This window comes from Talpa europaea (assembly GCF_964194135.1).
Source record: "Talpa europaea genome assembly, chromosome: 8".
NCBI classification, from domain to species: domain Eukaryota; kingdom Metazoa; phylum Chordata; class Mammalia; order Eulipotyphla; family Talpidae; genus Talpa; species Talpa europaea.
In genome coordinates, this window is record NC_140075.1 from 96,236,809 (window position 1) to 96,258,113 (window position 21,305).

Here is a 21,305-nt window from a genome sequence, read left to right on the forward strand (position 1 = left end):
CTGTTGTGAACATCTTTGTGCCTAATATTTGTCTATAATTAATTATGTAATTAAAACAGAGATCTTCGATGAGGGGACCTATTTATACATGTCAATCTCTCCCTCTTTCTCAAAGTTAAATTATAGCTTCTGGATATATAGGAGACTTGGGGCCCAATTGGCTTTCTGCCAAGATAGAAGAAGGTAATGGACAGAAAAAAATAGACAAGGCCTGTGCCAGAGGCTATTACGCTAGTACTGCCAGGCTGCTTTGCAAAAGGGTCCGGCTAATTTAATAGCCATTCTAGTATCTTAAAAACAATTTAATGTAATATTCGAAGATATCAGGCAAGGGAGAAATGCAGTATCTACCATTAACCCACAATAATGTCACTCCCCACAAAGGATGCTTCGTCCACAATAAAACAGTCATGTCTGTCCCTCCTGAACACAAAGCATGCCCATCGGCCTAACTTACAAACTTGATAGGAGAACATAGGAGCTCCCACATTAATCCTATTGTGAGGATCCCCCATTGTAGAGATCCTTTTCTTTACCTCCTGGAAGGAGCACTTAATCAGACATGTTGCCCACTCTTCCAGCAACTGTGGAACCAGGGTCTCTGGAGACACAATGTGCTCACCTTCTTTATGTGGCAACAGCCCCCCCACCACACCCCTAGCACCTACTGTGTCAAGTCCAGCAGTAGGGCATGCGGGAAGCAGCCCTGGGCCCATCAGTGGCCCTGTTCAGAGACCTGGGCCTCCAGTAAATAGGTATTGAGCATGATGGGATGCTCAATGGCGTGCTCCAAAGACTTGCTCTACCCCCACCTTTGAGACTGTCATTTTGTGAAGGGCTCCATGCATGATGGGAAGACTTTATTGACTCTGCCCAGCGCCCCTGGGTGGTAGACATCCTTATCAGAAAGGCTGTGGATGCTGCTTACTGCAGAGTGGCTTGTGAACTAGCCTGAGGAACAAAGTCACTAAGTTAGGCACACAACACCAAGTACTTTAGAAAAGGTCAAAAAAAAAAAAACCCAACACTTAAAATGGACAAAACAGACAAGGAAATGGCACCAATCACCCCTGCGCCTGAGTCCCAGCCTCTTCCGAGGGTCCTTCTAAGGTTGATGGCCCCTGGCAGGACTTGGCTTCTTAGCCTTTCCACCCTTCTCCCCCATTTTCAATTGTTAGGCTTGTGCTTTGGGAAGAAATCAGGAGAGAAGTCCGGTGTGTGCAATATTTGTGGAATAAAAAAGGGAATCTGTTTTCACAAGCAAAAAAAAAAAAATCAGTTGGGTGTGCAAGCACCATCCAAACAATGAATTCACTACCCCCTCCCCCGCACACACTAGGGCTCAGCCTCCAGATATGGCTCCTGTCCCTCCACTTTGAAGGACAGCAGAAGACACTGCCTCCCCTCCCTTCCAAAATGCCACATTTGGTATATTGATTATTTTGAACTGTAGGCACTTGAAACACAGCAAAGGTAGGAAGAGGCTTTGTGTGAACCCCCCCTGTCTGTGCAAAGACATCCTCCAAAAGGAACTCACTTGCCATCAGCACCTCCCTGGGTATTTCACCAACCAGGGTAGAGGGGACCTCATCGCAGAGAGGCTTGTGGGCACTCACACACCCCCATCTATTGCCCTTTCATCTTTGCTGAAAGCCTTTCAATTTCCACCAAGAACCTATGTCATCCCCTCCATGCCTTATTAAGATGATATTAAATCCTGAATTCTGAGCCACCTTGGGGAATTGCTCACTTTCCCCTGGGTATCTCCCATGTACACAAGAGGTATACATGCTAATAAACTTGTTTGTTTTTCTTTGGCGAATCATACATCATTATAAGGATCTCAGCTAAGCACTCAGAGAGGTAGAAGGAAAATGATTTTCCTCCCCTGCCACTTCTTTCCCCTTCTCTCTCCATCAAGAGTAACCTGTTCCTGCTGGTACTTCTGCCCTCAATGTGGCAGCCAAGGAGAGGTTAATTGTCATCTATTTATTTATACCCAAGATTCACTCTCAAGATGATGGTGTGGATGATGACAGCAATTAGCTCAAATCATTCATCTTTGATAGAGAAGAATTAAGATTTAGCTTTTTTTGAAAAGAATTTTATTGTAAAAGAATACATGCTTATTTAGTTTTTTTTAAGTGCTTTATAAAGAAAATAATACAATTCTTCAGTCTTGCAGCCCACTCCAGAGCCACATTCTAGCGATGAGCCCTGGTTAGCAGTTTGCTGAGTATTTTCCCAGATATATCTGTCCATTTACATGGGTTATACAAAATGAATCACATGATACGTATATAACTTATTCCTTCTAACATTTGTTTAGAATTCTATCATAGAGATACACTGTAATACACATTTGTTATTTCTAGTCTTTTTAATAAACAGTGATACTATTGTAAAATATACATTTCATATGTTTGTGTGAGTTTAATTGTAGAATTAATGCTTAATAATGTCAGTTGATAATATAATCTAAAACCTAAACTAGGACAAATTCTAATTCAGAGGGGCTCCTGAGAGCATAGGTGGATCCTGGACTGTCTCAGGAAATTCAGGTATAGGTTTACCTTAAAGTGAAACTTCTACTGCATCAAAAAGAAGTATTTAAAATACTAATGTGTCACACAAAACCTTTGGTCAGGAAAATATATAATCCATTAACATATAAGAACTTCTGTCTCTTCAAACTCTCAATACACTAAGCAGTATACTAATAATTATTTTTGAATTTGCCATATTAGCAAGAAATTGGATCTTTTCACATTTAATAATTGATGAGGTTGATCATCTTTTCATTTATTATTGTGACAATTATTGTTTGTGTCTTGAATTTGGGGTAATTTTAGCCTTACAAAAAATGTCCAGTTTTTCTGTAGTCTTTCTTTTATGACCAATGGATTTTATGTGAAAGACTGCAAAAACAATAATAAGGACAACAAAGAGTAACCAGTATTTTTATTATTTTTATACTTTTTCATTTATTATTTAAATTTAAATTTTTCAGCCACCTAAAATTGATGTTAGCTTAAGAAATGAATTCAGTTCTTTTTTAAAAGATTTTATTTATTTTGGTGTAGAAGAACTGGGGTGTAGACCAGAAGTGCAGGTGGCTGGGAGTGTGAGGATTCACCAGAGACAGAGTGGGGAGCTGAAATACACTACTAAAAGGAGCAGCAGTGGAGACAGGAGAGGTCTGCTGTTGCCATTAATCCTGGCCTGGGATCAAAAGTGCCATTTTGGTGGTAGTGGTGAGACTAAACCCCTAGGCCACCAGGGAGGCTCCCGAAATTCAGTTTTATTTGTTCCCACATTGTCTAGTCACTTTTCCTAATTGAATGATCCCTCTTTCCCTCCTCCTGTCCTCTGAAGTGCAGCTGTATCTTATGTGGACTCTCCATGTATACTTGAGTCTATTTCTGACCTCTCTCTTTTCTTCTATTGATCTACTTGGCCTTATGCCAGTGGCATCTTGCTATATAAAGTCAGCAGTCTTTAATAAGTCTTAATATCTGGTCAGTCAATTTTCCTAGCTAATTTTTTTCAGAGTTCTCTTGATTATTTGCTCATGTTTAAATGCTTCCAGCTGAACTCTCCCCACCCCCAACACAGTTATCATTTAATCAGGATTGCTCTGAGTTTGTAGATTAAGTCAGGAAGGATTTGTATCTTTAGATCACTGAGTCTTTTTTAAGAATAGGGCAGGTGTTTTCCCTTTAAGGTTTCATTTAACTCCAGGGTGGCCATGAAGGAAAGCCTAGACAATCATCTCAGTGGTTTATTTAGACTCTGTTGCATGCATCACATCGTCCTCGTGTGGACCAGTGCACTGTGCAAACCTGTCATGAATGTGATGGATAAGCAGAGTTTCTACTGAGCTCGGTGTTTGTGCATTGGTGAGACACTGTGATCAGTTTGTTTTGATTTCTCATTGAATAAAATTGCATCTTTACTATATTCCAGGGATAATTTAAAAAGTTCTTTCTGTTAAAAGAGTATTAAAATTATTACTGTTTCTAGATTTTATAGCTACTTTGTATATTGTACCTAGATAAAATGCTGGGTGGCAACAGGAAGGTCCAGCCTAAGGACAGGATCCTATGGAGGGTACAGCTGGCGCCTGCCCAGCCAGAAGTCACACACGAGGCCAGTGCCTTTTCCCCATCTCCTTTTTCTTTTTCCTTGTTCTGATTTTTAAAAGTCTGCTTTTGCGAGGATGTAGAGAAAAAGGAACTCTCCTGCACAGCTGGTGGGAATGCAAACTGGTCCAACCACTATGGAAAGCTGTGTGAAGATTCCTCAAACTACTGAAAATGGAGTTTCCAATGATCCAGCAATTCCACTCCTAGGAATCTACCCAAAGGACACAAAATCATTAATTCAAAAGGAGACTTGCACCCCTGTGTTTATTACAGCACTATTTACAATAGCTAAGCTATGGAAGCAACCCAAATGCCCAAAAATAGATGACTGGATTAAGAAAATATGGCATGTATACACAATGGAATACTATTCAGCAACCAAAAAAGATAAACTCATGCCATTTGCAGCAACTTGAATGGAGCCGGAAGGGATTATGCTCAGTGAAGTAAGTGAGAAAGAAAAAGAAAAATATCAGATAGTTTCATTTGTAGGAGTAATTAGGGGAACCAAATAAGGGATCAGGAAAAATAAATAAATAAATAACCAAAATTAACAGACAACTATAAATCAGAGACATTCTGCAGGGGAGGGGCAGAGAGAGGGATCAAAACAGGGAGGGAAGAGCACAAGGGACTATGGTGATGGTGCACGGGTGAAGTGGGGGGGTGGATTTTTACAGGGACTATCCCTGAGAGGCGAAAGCAAATATTGTGCAAAAATGAACAATGATGTAAAATATATAGAAATAAATAAATTTAATTAAAAAAATAGAAGTCTGCCTTTGTAATGCCATCTCCTATTGGTGGGTATAATCTACCCATTTGGTTATGTCATTAATGATTGGTAATTTACTTTTAAACTTGACCCACAGTGCCTGTAATGGCTACTCTCTTATGGCTCTTTGCTTGGAGGAGTGTTGCAAACTGATGTGCCCAGCCCATGACCAGGGCCCTACTGAATTTTAGTGTGTTGAATTTGATCCTGACCTACTGGTTACTGACCTTAGAGGGTGAGTCAGGAAACTCACTACCTCAGGAATAGTCACACTGTTGTATGTGTCCTGTTGATTACGTGGCCTGACACTGCTTTTATTCTTCTAGTTAATAACCGACAGGTCAAGTTCACTAGTTTTCACATGAAGAACAATGACAACTTACAAATATCAACATATGACATCTGTGTGACTAGAGTAGAGTGGGCTGGTGACCCGCATGGCATGTTGGCCAGGACAGTGTTTGATTGCTGTTTGCTCCTCCCTCGTTTGTGGACCGTGGCCATGTTGGTTGGAGGGCACGTGAGATCACACAAACAAGAACCTCAGCAGGAGTTGGCTCAGTCTTTCCTTTGCTGTGACTGCAGCAGAAGGTCATCAGGATCCTGAGGGTACCCTGGCTGGGAAAATGAGGGGCCCAGGCAGATCCCAGGAAATCTGGTCATGTGCTGTTTTGGCCTGAGTAATACAAACTCTTATACTTTTTGTTCTTCCCATGTTCTTTCTGGCCATAGCAGAAAAGTGTTTCCATGTCCATGTCAGGTCAAGAGACAACAACCCCAGCAAGGCCCATCTGAGGCATAAGCTGATGCACTGACTCCTGAGATCAGGAGGGAGGCAGCCTCTGGCCTGCACTGCTCAGGAGCTGGCTATGTTCTGGGCACCAGAGGCCAGCCTTCTGTGGAGCCAAGTGACTCAGAATTGGAAGAGGGTAGCAGGTCCATCTGAGCCTAGGAGTAGTGTTAAGGCACACAGGGAAAGCTTGTGTTAGGCTTTGCGACCAGATCGCTTCAATTCCAGTCTCAGCCCAGCCACTCAGCAGCTGAGTGACTTTGGCATGTTACTTTATCTCTCTGGATCTCAGTTTCTCCCTATGTAAAATGAGAATAAGGAGAGCACCCATTTGACAGGACTCCTTGAGGACAGAAATAAGTCCCTAGCATGGCATCTGGCTCATGGCTGGCCCTCAGTGAGCAGTAGCTGTTCATCACTGTCCATAGGCCCCGTATTTCCTCATGCTCCACAGTAGCTATGGCTGAGAGGATAAGGCAGGCTTCTGGGGCCTTTCCTAGAGCCAGGAATGCTCTACTCAAGCTGGGTAAACTGACATGCAGGTGGGAACTGAGCCGTCACGCCACATATCCCTAGTATGGATTCCCTTCTGTCATCCCTAGATGGCCCCCGGACTGGGCAGATGTGGGAGAGGAGACCTGGAAGTGTGATTGGGCCTGGAATCTCCCTGGATCTGAGCAGAGACCATCTAGAATGTGGGCCTAATGCCTTGTCCTAGCCTTGAATAGTGGGACTTAGTTCAGATCCCTAAACAGATGGACAGTGTGCTATTCCTTTTCCTGGCGAGGCCACTAGTGTCATAAAGCTTTGTCATCAGCACCCCTGGAAAATCGGACTGTGAATTGTAACTGGAAGCCAGAGGTGGGCTTCCCAGGCAGCCCCTACCCTGTGTTCCTGGGTATGTAATTGAACTAGAGACTCCCAGGCCTGTGAACACAAGTGTTACAGAGGTGGTGGTTTCCATGGTAACCCCAGAGGCTCCAAACAGGTTACAATGGGCTCTGCTAATGGTGAGGATCCTTGGGAACAAGGCCAAGGAGAGTGACCTCTAAGGTCCCATCTATTCTTGGTCCTGTGATTTCACCAACCCATGACTAGCCCATTGCTCATCAGCTTGCTTTTGCATAAAGCAATGGCTCGGCCTTGCTAGTGTGTTAAAACTGCCTGCAGAGCTTTAGGAACTCCTGATGCTTGTGGCCTACCCCCAAGGGGTTCTGATTTAGTTGGTCTTGGATAGAACCTGGATATCAGGATTTAAAAAAAAATCTTCCCAGATAATTCTAATGTCTGGCCAAGAACCAAAAGGCAGGTGAGCGAATAAAAATTGATAATGATAATTCATGTGCTGATACTATGCTAAGCACCTTATCTACATTTACTTAGAAAGGGTAAGTGACTTTCTAAGACCACGGAGCAGTGATCACTGGTATTCTGTTCCGAAGCCATCAGCTTTCAAAGCCTGGGCTGTTAACCCCTATAATAATTGCATTTAAGGTGATATGAAGTTGAAGATGGGGACACAGCTGAGGCAGGTCCTTCAGGGACCCTCAAAACCCTGAGGATTTTTCCTCTCACCCAAGCTGAGATTCCCAGCCGCATTGCCCCCAGCATCTTGTCTGGTTGGACAGGAGCAATGGCAGGCCTAGTGGGGTTGGCTTCTTCCCCAGAACCCAGCTGCTTGCAGGAAGGCCCTATGGGATCTGCTTGCCTTTTCATTTGGAAAAGGTGGAACCTGAGACCCTGAGCTCAGAGACGGTAAACCATGCACTTAGTTTCCCAGCTCTCATAATGAATGGCAGTCTTTCAACTTGGGACACGGCATCAGCTGAGGTTTTGTTCCCACGGGAGTGGGGAGTGGTTGGGAATCATGTTTTGTTCATCAAGTGTTTGGGGTTTAAAGGCAGAGTCAGAAAAAAAAAAATCAGGAATCATCCATAAACTAAGACAAGACCCTTTTTATTTGGAGTTTTGTTGAAATTTAGCAAAAGGCAAACCCAGCAGGTACCTGTTTTACTGGCAGTAAGAGGAAATTGAGCAGCAGTTATTAAAAGGAGCTGGGAGTTGTTTAAATATAAATTTTAGGGGTATTTGTATGTTTTAAAAGAACATTTACAAAGCTTAGGGATTTGGGTTGAACTGCTTTTGATGAAAATGACATGGAAAATATTTTCCTTTCTTATTTTAAACCTTCCCCTTTGCTGTTTGTTTCCTAAATTTAGCAGTCAAGAAGAAATAAGCAGATCTAGCTGGGGGAAAAAAAACAACAACAAACCTGAAACATTTCAGGCAAATTTCAAAGTTTAATCGAAGTAATAGACTGAAAATAAAACTCTCCAAGATGAGAAATCATTCTTCTCATTTTATAGAGCAGAGTCATTATTTCAGCTTAAGCAGTTTCAGATGTGATTGACCTTATTGGACATGGAAGTGCTGCATTTGGCACTTCCCAAAAAGACAAAGACCAGGGTGGAGGCGGCTGCCTAACTGGCAGCCAAGAACTCCCCAGCAGGAGAATGCAGGACTGTGGGAGGGAGCCCATCAGACTATCACTCACAAGTCCCCTCCCCTTGTTCCTTGCCATGGCAACCCAAGGGCCTCTTAAGCCACAGTCCAGCTGGAACTGCTCACTGCCCACCCCCAAGCCCGATCACAGCCCTGCCTGCTGGGGAAAGCAGGGAATGACCTGCCTAGCTCTGGGCTCACGTCATGGGGCTGATGCTAGAGACCAGCCTATAACTCGCAATGAGTGGCTGTCACCTACACCATGTCCTGGCCCTTCGTGGCTCCCTTGTTGGGTTGTTTCTCATTTTGTCTTTTACTTTTGACGAATAATTGCCTGAAGGACTGTATCTCTGAACTTTCGCTTATTGGGGAAGGATGCCCAGTTGAAACTAATTAAAGCAAAAAACAGACGAAACCCCTAGATAATTAAAGAGACAAGGAAAAAACCCAAGGTGAATTTGGATCAGATGAGTCTGGTTCCAGGGACCACAAACAGTGTCTTGAGAGTGTTTTCCTTCCATTTCTTGGCTCCGATTGTTTCTTCTCGGTTTCATTCTCCAGACAAGACTCCATGTCGGGGCAAGAAGGCTGAGCTCCCAGCCTCAGCAGTGCTGACAAAAAGAGCTCATCTTAGAGAGAAGCCTCAGGAAAATTCTGAATGGTTGTCGTTGAGTCAAATAACCTTTCTCTACCACCCCTTGCCTGGGATGCAGTGATGGGATCAGCTGGGTCTGGCCCACTCCCCTGTGGCGGTGATGGAGGTGTTGGGAGTCAGGCGACAGCGACTGACAGTTCATCAATCGCTGAGTGGGGAAGAGGATTCCCTAAGGCAGGTGAAAACTACTCTGCCAGCTGCTTGGGCCACCTCAGTTCCAAGTGTGTCAACCAGGTGCATGTGGGGGGGGCTGGGGGGGCGGTCACAAAGGCTCATCCCTCATACACTAAACACCATCAGCTGTGGATGTTGAGTCCCGCAATCACTGGTGCTGTCCGGGACTTTGGGATCCAGCTTTAAAACAGACAACCCCTGTCCTGGCAAAGCCCATGTACGTGTGGAGGGAAGCAGTCGATAAAAGAAAAGAAAAGAAAAATGCAAAGTACACGTAGGACATCCGAAGGTGCTAAGTGCCGTAAGGGAAAAATAAAGCAGAGCAGGGGGTGGGAAATGGAGGCGAGGGGAGCAGTTTTATAGATGGCAGTCGGGGGACACTCACAGAGGAGGTGAGGCTTGAACAGAGCCCCTGCAGGGGCTGGAAAAGGGAGCCGTGCACACATGTGGGGGAGAGTCTTCTAGAAAGGCAGAAGGCGCAAAAGGGCTAAGGGGAAGGGTCCCCCCGGGCTCCAGGAACAGAAGGCGGCCGCCCCGGCTGGAGCAGAGCCAGGGTGTAAAGGGCAGGACAGGACACGGTGCAGGTTTTCTGATCCCATGCAGACCGGGTAAAGGAGGAGTCCTGGAGCCCTCAGTGGTTTTTTGCAGGTCTTTTATTGGGGTTCACCAGGCATATGGCAGGCAGGGGTTGCTGGGAGGCCGGGAGGCTGGCAGGCCTCCTAGCCCCCACCAAATCCTCACTGTGTCTGGGCTGTCTGGGCTCTCTGGCCTTCTCTGCTTCTCTCTCAGCTTCTCTTTTGGCTTCTGCTGCTGCTGACATCCCTGTGACGCCGCTCTTAAAAGCCGAGTCTCAGCTCAGGTGAATCCCATCTACCTCTGCCCACACCCTACTCCAGGTGCCCGCCCTCAGGCATGCATTCAGGACGGCAAGGATCCATCATCTATCCTGATGGCGGGAGGGCAGAAAAGCCTGACATTTTTCCTTACCCTACACAGGGGAAGGGCACCTGCAGAGGCTGAGCCCATGGGGTGACTGCGCCCCTACCGTGGAGGCTAACTGGTTCCTTTTGTTTGCTGTGGTTTCCTCCCCAGTTGATTATATTAAGTGGCTACAGGGACACTATTTTAGGTATTCATTCACTCGTCCATTCCTTTACTCAGCCACACCTGCTCAGGTGCCGGGACCCTCCCATCTAGTTGAAAAGAAAGAGAAGCAAGGCAAGAGGTCAGGGCCATGTGACACGAGAAGTGCACAGCGTGCCTGAGGCGCTCACCCCTCCAGAAGGGGCAGCAATTCGAGTCCCATCCAGTGGCTCCAGCCTAGCATCTCGGGGCTCTCCAGCTGATCCAGATTCAGCTCTTCCTGGTCCCACAGCCCAGAGCCAAAGGATGCATTTACCCCTCGCTGCCATGCTGGGTGAGCGGTACGGGAAAGCGGGAGCGAGTCAGCACACCTCTCCTGCGAAGAGGGGAGGGGAACCCAGCCCTCGCTGGAGTTAGGGTGGAGTGAGGAGCCACGCTCAGTTCTCCAGCTCCTCATGCTCCTTGTCATTCCCCATGGCCTGGCCTGGCCTGGTGTGGACAGGGGAGGAAAGGCACCAGGTTCCGAGATCCCTCCTCTGGGGACAAAACCGCCTTTCGTTTATTCCCATCTTCCCAGCCTCTTGCACAATGTCTTTGAATAGATATTTGTGGATTTAATGACTAGTGGTTTGCCCACAGAATCCCACCTATGGGCACCCAGGGCCAGGATCTGGGCAGGCTGTGCAGCATGGGAAGGGCAGCAAGGATGACCATGGATGTGTGGTTTGGAGGAAGCGACTGTTTTGGGGATGAATGAGGACTTTGGAGATCCCGAGTTAAGAGTGGGAATGGGGTCGCCAAAGGCCTGAAGCCTCAGGATCAAAGAACAAGGCTAAAGGGAGAGTCGGCGAGCTGGGAGGATATGAATGCAGTGTGGACGCGTGGGCTGGGGGTAGACATGAGAGGAGGAAGCTCTGGGTGGTGACAGGGTGATACCAGGGAGGGGCTGGGCAGAGAGGAGGTGAATGTCCTGCAAGGGGGGATTTTCCTTCCCCAGCACCGCCCCCCACCCCCGGCCAACTCAGAGCCCACTAGTGTTTCAGCTCCAAATCCTGGGGACAGCAGGGTCAACGTGGGAGCGAGCTAAGACCTCTGGGAAGGAGCGGGCCTGTTGTTTCATGGCGCCCTTCTTCACAAGGGAAAGATGTCTCACAGGTAAAGGGTCTCACCTGGGAGGGGGCAGGACCATCAGAGGCTGAGGATCTGTAGGCAGGAGCAGCTGACTTTCCCCGACAACACCTGTGAGGCTGTTTGACTCAATTTCAAGGACCCAGGCAGACGCTTTCGACAACATTCTGGTGTGGCCCATAGGCAGCTTTCGGTGAGGACCAGGAAAGCAATTGGCTGGATTTGGGGGGCGGGGGCGGGAACAGGGGAACATAGTCTTGGAAGCCTTCCTTCCGCTTCCTAGCCCATGGGAGGTGTTCAGCAGAGTTTGGCTGAATGAGTGATGAATTCAATCATTCATAAGCAAGTGAATGAATGCCCAGGTGATCCTCAGTTGCTGGCAGAGGGTGCCCCAGAGTCTGGGAGATGGAGGCTCCAATCAATGTTTACTGGGCAATGGGTGATATAGGTTGAGGACTCAGAGGTTTCCTGAGCCCACAGAATGGCCATAGTCCTAAATAAATAAACATGGTTATTTCCCACAGTAGACTTATAGGGCAATTAAGTGGCCTTTGGAAGCTTCCAAAAAATCACCCCTCTGAAGTTTTTCTTTCATTTTAGTTGCTCAGCCATCGATTGGAGTCTGCTCTCCATGTCCCTTGGCTGGGAGGAAGGAGGCAGAGCTAGCACCCTTTCTTTCTGCTGCTGGAAAGGACATTCCTATTCTCAAAGTCCAGCTGCTTGGATGCTTCTGGCAATTCAAGGTTCAAGTCAGAAAATTTTCCCTCTCTCATCCCGTCCTTCCTGCCTTCCCTTTTCTGAAATAAACTTCAAGACCACGTGGGCTCTGCCACAACTGTCCAGTCTCTAGCATGGCACTAACTCAGGAGATCACGGTGCGGCAGCCACTGGCACCATCCTGAGCACGTATGTGCATGGTTAACATGGCCCAGGGGACACAAGCTCTCTCACTGACTCTGACCTCATGAAGCTTGGGGATTGATTCCTAGGACAGGATGCAACCTGTCCAGGAATTGTGAACACTACAGACTGGCAGCCTTTAAGGAGATAAGTGCTCCCTGGAGCCCTCGGCCTTTCTGTCCAGGCTGGCGGAGAGCTAGGCTCTCAGAGGAATATGGGAGCACTGGGCTGCTGATGGGTATTCCCCAGCATCAGCCAACATATCCGCTACTTGTCCTGAAGGTCCCGCTGCCTTCCTGGGGCCACTGGCCTGTGATGGAGTCCCCATGCAAGGGAGCTGTGCACAGACAATTCTCTCCCACCTTCTGTGGAGACAATTCCCTCCCACCTTCTGTGAGCCTGTGCCTCTAGTGTGGGCTGTGGTCAGGTGGAAGTGCTGGGGATGGAGCGCGCTCATAGCCGAAGGTATTTCAGGGCACTCTGGGGGACATTGGCCAGCAGTTTGGTTCAAATAATGACCTGTCAGGATGTATCTATCCAGCCATTCATCTCATATGTGTCCTTCCCCAGTGTCTTTCATGGGGGCACTTTGGGAGCGTGGAGTGGGAGGTGGCTTCTAGGAAGGAGGCTAGATAGCACCTGTCTTTTATCACTCCCCAGGACTTAATGCCGGTGAGCCCCGTAGGCCTGATGTGGGGCTGCGTTAGCAGCAAGCATGGGTCTGGGAGATGCATCACGGTGTGCAGAGTTCTGGCAGCAGTGGTACTCGCCAGTGAGGGCCTGCGTGCTTCTGCTGCAGCTCGTCCAAGCTCTGGGTGTTACTGCTCAGTTACTGCCTAGTCCAGGGTCAGGCCCAGTTCACCCCCAGGAGGCTGTCAATCCGCAGGTTGACTGTTGACTCCATTCTGGTTTGTGGTCCCTCTGGGTGCCTTGTCCGCTGCACTCTGGAAGTCTCCAGTTCTATATCCAGCGAAGAGCAGGGATCAAGATGATGGGTTTCAGAGTGAGAATCATCAGTTTGAATCCAGAACCTTTGACTCAATAGCTCTGACCTTGGAATTTTTTTTATGAATTTTATTTTTTGGAAGTTTTAGGTACAGAGCAAAAGTGAGCAGAAAAGTACTCAATTCCCTTTTAACCGCCCCCCCCCCATGCAGGTGCTGTTTTTAACTTCTTGAGCCTCAGTTTCCTCAACTGTACAATGGGGGAGATAATGATATTCCTCCCAGAGTTGGGGGTGAGGGACAGATGAGATCCCATGGCTGCCCCCTCACACACAGGCTGCCCTCGCCCCGCTTATGCTGACCTTTGTCTCAGGTGACAGGAACGCCCTCTAGAGGCTTCGATGAGAAGGCGTACCTGGCCGCCAAGCAGCTGAAGGCCGGAGAAGACCCCTACAGGCAGCACGCCTTCAACCAGCTGGAGAGCGACAAGCTGAGCCCAGACAGGCCCATCCGGGACACCCGCCATTATAGGTACGGCCTCCTTTGTGCCAAGGGAGAAAGAAGGTGGAGGGAAGCGCCAGCGCTGCCTAGCTTGTCTTCTTTCAGTCACATGGATTTAAGAAATGAAAAAAAACTTCCTTAGATTCAATCTAGTTGCTGAGACATTCAAAACTTCATTTTCATTGGGCCTTCTCACTTCTCTTTATTTCATTGGCCTCATGAGGGACTGGCCAGCTGAGGGAAGACCTGTGAAGACCAAGGAGACCTCCTAGCCCAGGTCAGGAAGGTCCATTAGCAAGAGTGACCTCCCAGGGGAACTTAGAGAGGTCTGAGGGGGTGGGCGCTGCTGCGGTAGGTGAGAGGGGCCCTCGGCCATGACAAGGACACCTTCCACGCCAGCACCAGCTCTGACTTCCCACTGTGGGTGACCGACCTAGTGCAGGCCCTGCTGTGTCCTATCCAGGTTACCCAGTCACTCCTCTTCCTGGCCTCCCCATCTGACCAGACTGGGCTCCTTATCCTGAAGCACAAAACCCTCCCTACTTCCCAGCCTCTGATCACTTGCACCTGGTATTTAACACAACCCTGTACTCCTGCTGCCTCCATCCTCATTTCTACCTGTGCTGTTTCCTCTCTGCGCACTTGTGCACATGCACACACACACGCACACGCGCACACACACACACACTTTCACAGCTCCTCTCAGAGTCCTTCCTTCAGGGGAGGTTTCTTGACAACCGAGGCCAGTTCGAGTTGTGCTCCATGTGGACGTCTAACAGGGCAGGGAGGGGCTGCTGTGGTCCCGCTGATATGCCTGCAATTTTGAATGACCAGCATGGGCTGTGCTGGACGTAGCTAAGTACCCAGCGCCAGGTTAGGCCTCTGTCTGGCCCTTGTTTGAGGATAGGAGAGAATGACTTGGGTCAAAAGTGCTTTTCCTTCTGAAGCAGTTGCCCTGGAGCACAAGATGAACGTGAGGTAATGTTGGTGGGAATAAGGCTGGGTCCTGCTCCCTGTCATTGCCAAATAGGCCAATAAGCAGAGACAAGAATTGAATCTGAATAATAAACACTTATTTTTCAGATCACTGGCCATTGATCTGAGAGAACATAGAGACCGTTCTCACAATAAGGGTGTAGAAGGGGGTCTGTTTCTAGCACCTTCCTTGTCACTCATGGAGGTGTGCCTGAGGTACAATGGGCTTATGCTTGTGCAAGGTGAGATGGACATGGGGTTAGGGAGCCCCAGACTGTCCTCACTATCCTGTAACCCAGCACTGTCAGCCTCCAGAGATCTCTCATGCTACCAAAGGGGGCCATAAGCCTGCTACTGGGGAAGGCCCCCTACCCAGATCTAATGGCCAATTTCAGGCTTTGGAAATTCTTTCTCAGTCAGTCCTGGCCATTCTTCCCTCATGTCTGCCTGTGCTGTTAAGTCCATGAGGCTTCACCTGGAAACCTTTCATGGGCAGCCCTGGAATGGCCAACCTATCCACCAGGGCCTGGATGGAGGACCTGCCGACTCAAATCTGTGAATTGAGGGCTTGACCTGCCTCATCTCTACCATCTCTCCCACCTATTTACAAGGAACTGAAAGGGGAAATTCCTCTTGAGGCATCATTAATTTAAAAATGAGACTCGGGCCTCCCCGGTGGCGCAGCGGTTGAGCGCTGGGTTGCGAAGCTGCCGGCGACCTCTGCGGTGCCGGTTCGATCCCCGGCTGCTCCCCGGCCACCGGAGGAGGGTCCCACATGGCGCGCAGACCTCTCCTGCCGCCCGCTGCTCCCCTCAGCAGTGTACTTCCGTCCTTCTGCCTGCTCTGCTCCCCACTCTGGCTCTGGTGAATTCTCTCACCCTCCCGTGCTTCTGACTGTACCCAGTGCATGTATAAACAAAGAAACAAAGAAACAAACAAATAAATAAATAAAAAAAAACATGCCTCTATAAAAAAAAAAAAAATTAAAAAAAAAAAATAAAATAAAAATGAGACTCTTTAAATCCAAGTTAGTGATGGGTGGGTAAGGTAGGCCTCTCCTCCTGCCCCATTGCTGCGGCCCTGCCTTCTCAGAAGCCCAAGGTGGATGAGAAGGTGTGTCACGCACATTCATGCCTATGCACAGGTGTTCCCTATGTTTGGGGGAGCAAGGAAGGGGTGGCTTTGGTGGGCAGGGCTCCCATGGCCGAGGTGGGTGTGCTGGCAGAAGCCACCCTCTTTCTCTTGACCCTCCAATGTCTGTTGGACTCAAAACTGTCAAGCTTGTTTCTGGTCCAGCTCTCAATCTACAGAGGCCCCCGCCAGGGGAAAAAAGAAACTTAAACCATACAAGACAGACCTATCAGAGAAAACCCCACCAGCCCCAAACTCAAAACACAGACACAGCACGAAACCCTTCAGAGACACTTGGCTGCTGGGAGCCAGGTAAATCCCATCATCGCAGATCTAAGTCCCAGAGAAAAGCAGGGTGAAGAGAGGGGTGGTGAGGAGGTCAAGTCCCCCCTCCAGATGTGGTGAGGGTAGGTTGGCCTCCTGTGGGTGAAGAATGAGTATTGCTACCCAGAGTCCCTCCTCCTGGACACCAGATGGTTGGGGTTTAAGAAAAGAGACATGGGGCCCTAGAGATCAGTGCTGGGGGGCTGGGCACCCAGGAAGTGGCTGCTTCTCCCAGCACTCCCTATCTCAGCAGCCAAGCCCCTTCCACCCCCAAGTCCCCATGGGTACTTGGGAAGCCTGGCTGAGGGAGAGGGGCAGAAGTGAATATCCCTACCCCTCCTGCTCCTCTTACCCCTCCCACATCCCCTCTCAAGGAGAATTATTTTAAACCCTTTCAGGATTTCTCCCGCGGGCGTCCCAGGGTTGTGGGACGCCTGCCTGTCTGACACTGTCTACTCTGCAGGGCCGGAAATGGGCCTGGGAATTTGGCTGTAAGCTGCTGTCAGAGGAATGAATGCTGTAATGAAAAAATAGTCATTGCTGGAATAGTCAGAGAGCAATTGTAATAAAGAAGATTGCCACTATAAAGAAGAAAACCACTGCAGCTGCCTGCCCGCCTGCCACCCCAGGAGTGGAATAGATGCATTTGCTGAAGGGCAGGGGAGAAGCCAGGCAGAATGCATTGTCTCAATTCCCTTTCCCGAGGAGGGGGGAGCCAAGGGAGCCAAAAAACGTGGTGTCCATATCTGGTGGGGCTCGGCGGCGGGGGAGAGCAGGTGGCGGGAAATGCCTTTGGTGTCTGCTCCCAGCTCCAGCTTCCTCCAGGAGTCCCAGGCACCCGTGGGCGGAGTGAGACTGTCGCTCTTCCTGGTGTCTGGGCGCTGAGTGTTGGGCAGTGAGAGGGAGAAATTCACAGGCTGAGGAGGCGTAATTGTCATGAGCCAGGAGAGAAGGAACAAGCTAGGGGTCTCGTCAGACAAAGAGGCTGTTTTTGCTCCCCCTTTCTCCCCCATTTTTCTGTCTTCACTGCTGTGGTTTTCAGGGATGGATCGGGCCCTGGTGGGGTGCCTGCGCCTAGTAGCATAGGAGCCCTCCTAAGTCCTTCAGTGACTACTGGCTCTGGGTGTGCCAGGTCTTTGGTCATAGACTCCTGGGCCTGGAAAGGCCCCCAACCTGCTGCTTCCTCCAGGACCCAGGCTGGGTGGCCTGAGTTGGGCAGAGCCTGGGTGTGGAGTGGTGGGGTCAGCACCTGGCTTCAGACTTGCCTTCTCTGTCCCACAGAGGGATGCTAGGGGGCAGCAGGCTGGACAAGGAGGGGCCTCAAGTCTGCCCTGTGTCACTCCCACAGCTGCCCTCTGACCGCTCTGCTCCTTTCCCAGTTGCCCCTCCATGTCCTACTCCTTGGACCTGCCAGCGACCAGTGTTATCATCACTTTCCACAATGAAGCCCGTTCTACCCTCCTGCGCACGGTGAAAAGGTGAGCCCTGCCTTGGGACCCTCATCTCACTGGTGCTGCCCCTCAAAGCCTTGGAGTGATCTTCTGAGACCCTGACTGAGGGTCATTGAGGTAGGGTGCTATGCCCAGACAGCATGAAGCCCATGGGCACTCCCTCCCACTGCCCTTCTGGGATGCTGGGGCTGGTGAATCAGAGTCAGGGAGACCCCAAAAGTGCAATTGGATCCTCCCTGGTGGTGCAAGAGGTTAAGCACAGCACTGTGAAGCTAGCTGCAGTCTTTGCATCACGAGTTTGATCCCTGGCCAGCCAGCCAGAGAGTAACCTACATGGTGCAGCAGATCTCTCCTATCTTGCTCACTGTTCCCCTCAGCAGTGTATTTCAGTCAATCCACCTGTCCTGTTCCCCACTCTGTCTCTGGTGAGTCCTCTAGCCTGTACCCTGGTTCTTGTATGCATAAATAAATGAATATTTTTTTAAAAAGAAGTGCAATTGTTAGCAAGATGTATAAACACCAGGTCAGGTTCCTCGGACAGGGCAGAGATGCAGGGTGAGGTCAAGGGAGGCGGGGATGGACATAAGGTCCCAGGTGGACAGGTGCCAGTCCAGTAGACAACCATCAGCCATTCAGAGAGGCGCCCCTTCTGCCCTCTAAGCCTGCCTGGTGGTCCAATTGAACCCATACTCACCTTGCTTCTTCAGTGAGCATGGACAGAGGAGCATTCAGAAAGGAGCGTCCAGTGGTAATATTCCAGGGACTAAAGATGCTTGAGTTTCCTTTCCCAGGGGGTAGAGGAAGAGGAGGGCCCTTAAAGGAAAGAGTGAGCGGCTTTCTGAGAATACCCTCCTGCCCATTAGGCCAATGGGAACCTCACCAGACTTCCTGAGCTGAGCTGGCAGCTCTGGATCCAGCTAGGGGTTGCCCCACACAGGACAAGCCTCAGGCAGCTGGAGCAGCTACTGCTCCTCCCTGGACCACTCAGATAGAGCCTTCCCTGCCCCTCCCTGCCTCTGGTGGGTGTCGCAAGTGCCTGAGGGTCCATGAAGCAGGGTCAGCTGGACCCTTAGAGGAGTCTCCAGAACACACTTTCTCAGCCACTGATCAGGGCCTGGAAGGTTTGCCAGCATTTGCCTGTGTGTTGACACCAAACTGGGTGGGAGGGTGCCCCATGGCAGGAGAGATAAATGCAAGGTGACCCCTCAGTCGGGTTCTTTCTCTGTTCTGCTGCTGCTCCAGTGTCCTGAACCGAACTCCTGCCAGCCTGATCCAGGAGATCATCTTAGTGGATGACTTCAGTTCAGATCGTAAGTTTCCACCTTCTTTGCACCCCTCCAGATCCCTGTTTCCCCAGAACACCGAGACAGACATTCTGGAAGTGACCCTGGCCATCACAGACTGACCTCTGTGTTCTCCACTAGGATTCTCAGTCTTTTCTATGTGCCATCCCTGGCCCTGCTCCCTGATGCCAAAGGAAGAGGAGTAGTGGTGTTGCCTTGATATGACACCAGTGCAGCGGCATTAAAAAAAAAAAAAAAATGGAACAGCAACGTCCTTCTTTATTGCAAGCGCCATACACAAAGGACAGTAGTCTTTCCAACCCAGCTCCACCAGGGTTGGTCTGGCCACCGAGCTATGCTCTCTGGCGCTCCCTGGGGGTGATGCTGGAGCTACAGGCATTCCTCAGTCCCACCTGGGAGTAGATGATGACCACACCCCCAGACCTTCCCCAGCCTAGTCCTTCCGTGGGCCTGTTGCCTGATGAAACTCCTGGTGAAGCTCCAGAGGTGGCCAAACCTCTCGTGGTCTGATGTCTGTACCGGAATGTGCATGTTTCCTTCTCTCCACCCTCAGCTGAAGACTGTCTGCTCCTGACTAGGATCCCCAAGGTCAAATGCCTCCGCAATGACCGGCGGGAAGGTGAGTTCTTGGACCTTGGGCGCCACAACACAGTCACTGTGGGCTAGTCCTCTGAACCTCCCCTCTCTCTTTTGGCGCCATGTCACACCAGGCCAGCATGGTCCTATGCCTTCCTGGAGGCCAGGACCAAGGTATGTGGCATGACCCTCCAGCTGTCCCAGTGCAGCCCTGTACAGCATGCGGGCTAGTTGCTCTGCTTCTGGCTGCCTTGGTTTCTCTTTCAAGATAGAGAGAAATCTAAAGATTTTATAAAGCAGATGTAACCTTGCATCTAATAAAGAGGGGCTTTCCAGCATCAACCACAGCACTAGAGCTGTCCCTGCCTTCCGGGAGCTTATTCCGTGGCCAAGGAGTCAGGATCTACCAGAGCAAGAGCTGGTTATAGTTGTATGGGCATAGCATGGAGCTCAGAGGAAAGGTGGTGATTAGAGAGTGGGCCTTGATTGGGAGAGGGAGTTGTGAGGCCATTGACAAGGGCATTCCAGGCTCAGAGCATTGCAAGCAGAGGCAGGGCCAGGACTGGGCACCCTTGGAATGTGAATGGCCCCTTCCTGAGTGCCCCTTGGGAACAGGCCTTCACTTTGCCTACATGGACCTGTTCAGTCCTCATAACAGCCATGACCCCAGTTTGCAGATAAGGAAAGTGGGATTTAAGGAGGTTCAGTAATTTGCCTGGAATGATGAATAGAAAAGGCAGAGTGCCAACCCAGACTTTCCAAACCCAGCCTCTTCATCTCCCTGTGTCTCTTCTCCCTTCCAGGGAGACTCTGAGCCAGGTCAGCAGGGGAGATGTGAGGCTAGATGACAGAGGACCTTGGAAGCCAGAGAAAGGCCTTGAAACTTGATAAGACAGATAGTAGGGAAGCACTGAAGGTGAGAGAAAGAGGGGTGATGGGCGTGTTTAAGAAAGATCAGTCGGTCTGGAATGGAAATGACAAAGAGAAATCAGTCCCCAGTACCAGGTCGGGGATATTCTGTGCCTTGGAATTTTGTCTGACGGAGAGGTAAATTTATGATCGGGTGCTAAGCCACCTGTGGAGTGCAAGGAGGGGGGCAGATGGACTTTCGCACAGATGGGTGGACAATCAGAGGAATCAAGGCAGAGTGACGGGTAGGGAAATATCCCTAAGCAGCAATTTGTATTCCAAGGTCTTAGAGAAAGACCCATAGCTCACAGGGCACCAGGGGCTGCTCTGTTGGGGCAGGACCAGCTGGGTCTCCCCTCTCCTGGCCAGGAAAGTTCCCAGCCCTGATCAGGGAGCTGCCAAGAGTGAGGTCATTCTCTGAGCTGTCAGGGAGACTTCGGGGGTGGTTTGGGGGGTTGGTGGTGTGGAAACAACAGAATCCAGCCTGCATAGCCAACTAGGTCCCAGGTGCTCTTCCAACAGGCAGGGATTAACTCTCTGAATCTTCTCCATGAGAAAACGAAGGCTCAGGGATGTTAAATAATATGCTCAAGGTGAATAAAGGGACTGGTAGTTTAATTCAAGCCTGTTTTAGTCTAGAAGATTCTCTCCAGGTCACATAGGTACAAGTGGAGAATCCCACCCTGAGGTTCCCTGGGGAGGGTCAAAGGCTTTTGATTTCTGGTTCTCTGGTAACAAACTACACTTGATTGCAATTTCCATTCACTCTACTGTGTCTGTTCATCAGTGTGTCCCTGGGGCCCAGAGCAGTGTGTGCCACAGGAAGGCACCCAAACAATGACTTTGGGGTAATGATGGCTAATGGATGAATGAGAGAAAGAAATGGGGGAGGAAATAAACAAATACAAAGTAGCATTGAATCACAGTAACTCAGGGGAAACCTCAGCTCGCAGGGGTGGTGACTGGGGACTTTGTAGGGGTGACTGGGATGCAAATTGGCTCAGTGTCAGCACCGACCCCTGTTCACTCCCACTGCAG

At 49.5% G+C, this 21,305-nt stretch overlaps 1 protein-coding gene across 1 annotated transcript in view; it reads left to right on the forward strand.

Annotated features, from left to right (window-relative positions):
• GALNT16 (polypeptide N-acetylgalactosaminyltransferase 16) overlaps window positions 1–21,305 on the forward strand; it is a gene marked incomplete at its 3' end in the record, with an annotated part of 80,797 nt that overhangs the window by 37,277 nt on the left and 22,215 nt on the right. The window contains exons 2-5 of the mRNA XM_084240047.1: window positions 13,470–13,627; window positions 17,407–17,505; window positions 18,721–18,788; window positions 19,336–19,401. Coding sequence (XP_084096173.1) covers window positions 13,470–13,627; window positions 17,407–17,505; window positions 18,721–18,788; window positions 19,336–19,401 — 391 coding nt within the window. The remainder of the gene's footprint in view (window positions 1–13,469; window positions 13,628–17,406; window positions 17,506–18,720; window positions 18,789–19,335; window positions 19,402–21,305) is intronic.